This window comes from Echinops telfairi, unplaced genomic scaffold (genome assembly GCF_000313985.2).
Source record: "Echinops telfairi isolate 266 unplaced genomic scaffold, ASM31398v2 ScPeMD7_443;HRSCAF=831, whole genome shotgun sequence".
Classification (NCBI taxonomy): Eukaryota; Metazoa; Chordata; class Mammalia; order Afrosoricida; family Tenrecidae; genus Echinops; species Echinops telfairi.
In genome coordinates, this window is record NW_022104341.1 from 84495710 (window position 1) to 84502388 (window position 6679).

At 58.9% G+C, this 6679-nt stretch overlaps 1 protein-coding gene across 1 annotated transcript in view; it reads right to left on the reverse strand.

Moving 5' to 3' along the window:
• Positions 1-1804: 1804 nt before the first annotated feature.
• The window catches only part of ST3GAL3 (ST3 beta-galactoside alpha-2,3-sialyltransferase 3), a 266714-nt gene continuing 261839 nt past the window's right edge, over positions 1805-6679 (reverse strand). Inside the window, exon 10 of the mRNA XM_004699493.4 lies at positions 1805-2857. Within this exon, the coding sequence (XP_004699550.1) occupies positions 2768-2857 (90 nt within the window). The 3' untranslated portion in view covers positions 1805-2767. The remainder of the gene's footprint in view (positions 2858-6679) is intronic.

The window sequence follows — 6679 nt, forward strand, 5'->3', positions numbered from 1 at the left end:
TGGCGCTGCAGCGGCGGGCGGGTGGTAGGGACTGGCATGCCAACACTGCTGCCCACCGCGGGAGCCCGGCACTGAGAAGGGAGGCACACCTGAGCCGAGGCCGAGCAGGAGCTGCAGGGTGGCGTTTCAGAGGCCAAATACTCGCCCTCTGGCAGGTGGAGGTGGGGCAAGTAACGGGGAAGAGTGGAAAGGCCAGCGCCCGGGTGTCCGGAGTTTCCCCGGAGGGCACCGGCGACCACGGGAGGGTTTTTAAGTCCAATGTTGCGCCCAGACGCATGTTAGCGAGGTGGTGGTGTGAAGCCAGGCGTGCCAGAGGAGCAGCGGAGAGGGCAGGCTGGGAGCTCAGTTAGGTGGGGTGGGGGAGCAGGAAAGACCCCCTCAAGCCTGTCCTGGGTCACCAGCTGGACGGGGGCACACTCCACGGGCTGGGGTTCCCGAGGAGGGGCAGGCAGTGAGTGCAGGGTTGGACTGTGGGTTATCCTGGTGGGAATGAATGTTCAGGAAGTAGCCGCCTTTGGAGGCCCGGAGTGAAGCGGAGAAAAAATCTGGGCTGGAGAGAGATGGGGAACTGGGAATTGCGGGCTGATCATTGGAAGCCTGGGTAGGGAGGGGAGTGTTCAGAGCGTGTGGGGACCAGAACCACCCTGGACCTTTTAGACCCACCCATGTCCCGCCCCGCCCTACATCTGAATTAGAATCTCGTGGGGGGGGGGTGGGGAGTGAGCCCGAGTCCCTGCCCTTCTCCACACCTGGGCAGGTGATGTTGGCGTGGCGCCGGTGAAGAAACACAGCTTCTGTACAGCGGTGGGGCTCCAGGCCAGGCTGCAGAAGGGCGGTGGCCAACTGGTCATGGTGTGGCCTGCCCCCAGGTTTGACAGGAGCCCCGTGGGGCAGGTCAGGGTGAGAAGCGTCACCATCGAGGTGGCTGTCCTGGGGCTTTCCCGGCCAGAGCTGCTGCTAACGGGGCTGGCAGCCTGGGCCCTGTCGAAGTCCACAGAGCACACACTGGAGCCAGCCCCAGGATGGGGTTTTCCCCTTCAGCTGTGGGGGTGGGGGCTTGGTTTCTACAGCAACTAGAGGTCTGAAGGCTGCAGGGCTCCTTCAGATGGCCAGGACCATTACCCTTGGGGCTTACTTGTGGCCGGGCCTGGGGCTGCATGGACCACGGGATGGACCAGGGCAGGGCAGAGGCTGGCCAGCTAGACTGCCTCCCACAGCCACAGCCGGGATGCCATGTCTGACAGGAAGTGCTCTGTGGCCTAAAACGCAGGCATGTTTTCCGCTTTCTGGGGGGTTGGGATTTCACAGCTCTGAATGAGCGGTGCGGGGACTTTCTCTACAGTTCACCCACCAGGAGACACCTGGAACAGGCTGTGTGCCTTGCTGTTCTGTGCTGAGAGAGGGGGCTATGTGACAGGAGATGGGTTAGCCTTTCCCAAAGCCCAGCCAGAAGTGTGAGGGGGGAGGCCGGTGTTGAGCTGCAGCTGTGGCGACCAGAGGCATGGCCCTAGAGCTGCGGGCTCCAATCCATCTCTGGCTCTTCTATGAGGCCCCCAAGCAGACTGTGGGGCGCCGGCCGACACCCCCCACCCCAAACACAGCCGGTCTTGTCTGTCTTATGGCACCGAGGATGCAGGGCTGTGTGGGGTAGGAGAGACCCTGGAGACCCCTAGGTGGCTCCCCAGGCCCTACTGTTGAGAGGAGAAGTGGCAAGGCCTGGAGAGATGGCCCTTGGGTTTAGCCCAGTTGCTGAGGTCCGGGGTTGATTCTTCTAGGAAAGCCAGAGAGAGCAGGAGGCACCAGGTTCAGGGAAGAGCTTTATTGCTTCCATGGTGGCAACCGAGAATGGCTGCTGCCAGTCTCGGTGAGGTCCTTGGGCCTTACTTCCCTCTGGTCCAGGCTGAAGGGCCCCCCGCAGTCTCCTTGCTGAAACCCAGAGCAGAGCAGCTAAGTTGGTCAGTCCAGATCTGGGGCACAGTCCTCTGGATCAGCTGCAGATGGAGAGGGGAGCCCTTCCCCTGGGCTAGGCCTCTCCCAAGCTTTAAAGTTCTCTGCTCTAGCCTAGGGCTTCTTGTTGGCTCAGAGGGATGACTCCAGGATTTCCCTCTGGAGTGAACTGGAGCTGGTGAGTGAGAATATCCCATCTTCTCCCCAAGAAAGGGCAAGCCATGTCATGAGTTAGAGGGGGGCTGGCATGGGATCCTGCCCACCTCCCTGCAGCCTTGAAGTGGGCAGGCCAGTCAGGGCACCCCCCCCCACTTTTATAGGGAGCCCACAGATGGGTAGTTGCTGTCAGCTGGGCCCTCTAGTGGGCCTCTTTCTGCATGACAAGTAGACCACATGAGACATCTCCAACCTTATTTAAAAATAAATTATCCCCATTTCCCCCCGCCCCCCCAATGCACAAATGAGAATACACCAAACACTGATCAGAGAAAGGATCCCAGCAGCCACCTTGCTGCCTCCTGTGTCACCTCCTGCATGCTGGGCCTGTGGGGCCTGGCAGGCTGCTTCCCAGCCCCCTGCTTCCAGGACCGAGGCTGAGCGGGAGGGTGAGTGCTGTCTCTGAGGCGGGCCTCCAGCAGGTACTCTGGCTGCCCTGCCAGGGTCTTGCCACTCCCGGGTGGGGGGCGGGGGGAGGGGGCACTTGGCACTATCCTTCTCTGGGTGTGAAGGCTCCGGTGCGTCTCAGCCAGCGAAGCGGGCAGGTGGCGGGGGCTGCTGCTTGTTCCTGGCGGTCCCTGGGGGCCACGTGCGGGGGCCCTCCTCAGATGCCACTGGTTAGGTCGGTGATGACGTGCGCTTTCACCAGCTTCCGCAGAAACTCTTTCTCTCGCTGAATGTTGTGAGTCCAGGACTGCAAGGGAAGGGAGGAGAGGTGACCGGCTGGCCGCCCAGGTGGTTGCGGGGACAAGGCCCCAGCTCAGACCTGGGCTGCACACCTTCCCAAGGCTCAGCGCTCTCTTCCAGCTGGCTGCTCTGTGACTGTGACAAGTGGGGGGACAGACACCTGCACTCAGTGGTGCCACAGATAACAGTGACACCTCCACCCCCACCCCCGCCTCCAGAAATATCCCCAGTGCATCCCCTTCTCTTAACCAAGACTGGAGACAGTAATCTACCCACTTCCTGATCCCAGAGGAACTACACATCCACACTTCTCGCGTGTTTCAGAGGAGGCAGGCCGACCGACCTCTCTCCCCAGGGCTGAGGGGAGAACCTTGTTTTCACAGATGTCAGCCCCCTTAGTCCCGCACCGCACGGATCCGTGGTACCCTGGGAGAAGGCAAGGTGAATCACCTAAATTTGGCCCTGGCTGGAGGCCAGACAACAGCCAGGAGCGGGCTAGTCACTCTCCGGCCTGATGCAATCCACTCTCACAGCTTGAGGGCACTGATGAAACCCTGCCACGGAGATCAGAGGAGCCACAGAGCCGAGGAGCAGCAGGCAGCTAGCTGACCTCATCGTTAACAGGGAAATTTCAAGAAGAGACTGCCTTCCAGGGCTTTCCTGGGGGAAAACCTCACCCAGGATCAGGTCCTTTCCGATCCCCGATCCCCGCCGCTCTCACCCGGAAGCGTGGATGACTAAGGCCCTGGTGAGTGGAGGAAGCACTGAGTGAATGAAAGCCAACACCTTCATCCTCCTCCGTACTCACTGCTCTCTGGCGTTTGTCAGCACTGACTGCTTCCAAAGACTCACATAATCCCGCTCTGCTCTGTCCAGCCCTTACTCCAATCCAGCCAACTGCTCTACAATCTCTCAATTTCCACCTGCCCCCGCCCAAGCTCAAGTTCAGGCAGTTATCAGCAAAATTCCTTATATTCTTATTTTCTGAACAGTCTCTTCAACTTTTTGTGCTGATGACAAACCCTAAGCACAGGCCCCCAGAGACTCTCAGGAGGGGACTGTTTTCTCCCTCATCCTCCACATTCCTCAGAGATCGAGGTGGGCAGGGTCTCTCTCCTCACTACCTCTAAACTGCCCAGCCCTTCAAAGGCTCCTCTCAAGCTCATTTCTGTATGTCCTGCCACCTGCCATCGCCCCTCCTGGTGCAGGGCCCGAGGGAACCGGCCCTCAGTGACTGGATCCTGGCATCTGCCTCATCGGTGCTTTCTTTTGAGGGCAGGGGCCTTCTTGTGTTTACTGGGCCTGGAGGAGTGTGTCACAGAATAGGCACGCAATAAAACCTTATTGTAATCAAATGAGATTGTACAGGTCAGAAAGGAAACTTGGGGTAGGGCCAGGATTCAAGCAAAAACCTCACAAATAAAACTGATGTATGTGAAACCTCCTTCTACCTACAGAGATGCTATTAATCTGATAGGCCAGTTTCAAGAGCAGCGACCAGGTACCACGGGTAGCTAAAGGCTAATACCAGGCAGCCCTGCTTACCTGGAATCCCTGTACCGGGGGTAGGTGGGTGGAGTGTATATGTGTGTGTGTTTCATGCCTGTCTTCCAGTCCTTGTTCACAACTCTGTTGGAGCTGTCGGTCACTGCCCTTGTTCCATGGAGGGAGCATCTCCCGGGCGGCGGTGACCTCCTACTCGGTAGACCCTTTGGTCCTTTTCCATCCTCGTGTCACTGTGGCGATGTTGGCTAGGAGACACTCTCCTGCCTGCAGTCTGAGTTCTCCCCTACTCGCCCTTGGTTCCCTTACAGATAGATTCCTTTAACTATCAGTGTTTCTAGCATCCAGCCTTTCCTCCGTTTGCACTCCACCCACTCCCGGAGAGCGGGCTGGCCAAGCTGCGTGCAGGTGAGGCAATGGGGAGGCCACGGCGTGAACGTGGTCCCTGAAAGAGTGAAGACACCCCAAGTGGCAGCGGGGATTCTCAACCACAGACCCATGTCTCCAGTGAGTGCTCAGTCCGGAGCTTTGGTAGCTAACAGGGCTGAGCAGCAGTGAGAAGCTGAATAATGGTGACTAAGCTCTCCACGTCTTCCTAGTCTAAGGCTGTAAGACAGTCTCCGAGCCCTCGGAGGCAGCCCTACTATTCCCCCTTTGATAGTTAAGGAGGCGAGGTACAGGCCAGGATGGGGACTCGCCGCTAGATTTCTGAGCATGGGCTCCTGGGCGCTCTGCCCGGCCAACAGCGCCAGCGGAGGCTAAGAGCCTCAAGACCAGATGGGTTTTACATGGAGGTGGAGGAGCGAGGATTTGCAAACTGAGGCGGGGCAGGTGGAGGAAAAGGTACAGCCTGTACCAGCGTGAGGTTCAGGGAAGAAGGGGGGGTCCTTCTATCTCATTCTGTCCCGAGGCAATCCCCAGTCCCTGCGCTGTAAGACCCAGTTTCTTTTCCTTTTCCCCATTGCGACCCCCAAAGCTCTAGTTCAGGAGTTACCATCTCTTGGCTGGGCCGCTGCAACAGCCTTCCGACTATGTCCACCCCTCCCCCCTTGTTCCCTCCCTCCCCGTGGTCTGCAGCCTCAAACCCTCCCACGCGGCCCTGCTGCCTTCACAGTCAAGTTCACGACCTGGCAGTGCCCGGTTCTGTGGTCACTCCCTCTCTGCCTTTACCTTTGACCCCAAGCTTAGGTAACAGGAATGAATACACCGGGGACGAAAAATCGGGGTGAACACGAAGCTGAGAAGCAAATAAAAGCCGAGAGAGCCGTCTGAATGAGCAGCTGGTAGGGGACAACGAAGGAGAGAAACGAAGCGCGGCCGCGATGGAAAGATCAACCGCACCACGGTGATAGGGAGGGCAGGACAGTCCTGGGGTAGACCCCTGTCTGGGTGACTGCTGGCCCAGCAGCAAGGCCGTTGCTAGTTTCCCCATGACATTCTCAAGAGTCTCTTATCCGTTCTTAAAAATAATTCCCAACTACTTGAGGCAGCACTGAGGGTCAAGGAACCAAACAGTCCATCACAAGAGACGGCAAGCTCCAGTGCTGGTTTGGAGGTGGGCCCTGGGGGGCAGCGACCACTGCGGCAGAAAAGGGGAGGAAGGGAGGACGGAGCCGGAGGAGGACTGGGAAGGAGGCATGGCCTCGAGTCTGACCAGGGAGAGCTTCAAAGGGGAAGGTGTGCTTGGTATCAACTGTTTCCAAGCGATCGGGAGAGACTTCACGTGTCTGCTGGCTTTTGGCCACGAAGAGGGGAGTGGCCAGTGATCTCGGTGGGAGTGGCCTCAGCAGAGTGGTGTCTGGAGGCCGCTGGGCAGCAAGAGGCAAAGGTGGGAGGGAGCCGTGGTGGGGGCGTGACCCGAGGAAGGCAGACAGAGTGCCCACCTGGCCTGATTGCTCCTGGAGAGGAGGAGGCAGGCTGGGGGCTGGAGGGGCATGTGCAGCAGTGCAGGGCTAGGAGGAGTGCAGGGACAGAGGCCGATGGGCAGGCACGTGGGCTCCACTGAAGGAGAAGCGCCGTTTTGTCTGTAGATTTTTAGGAATCTGCACAGCCGTGAGGTTTTCTACAACAGCCCTCAGCCACCTAGATGTCGGGGTGGCTGCTCAAAGCTCGGGCTGGGCTCTGTGCAAGGAGTGGCAGAGGCAGCGGTGTGGCAACAGAGGTCAGATTTGCACCACAGGGTCCTGGACAAGTGTCAGCAGCAGCTGACAGCCAGGCTGGGAAAACTACCGCTTGCTCATCCAGTTTTCATCAGCCTGCACATCTGAGATGGCCAGGAAGCAACAGTGGGCCGTAAGGCTTCAGTGCTGGGCTGTGGGGAGGGCTG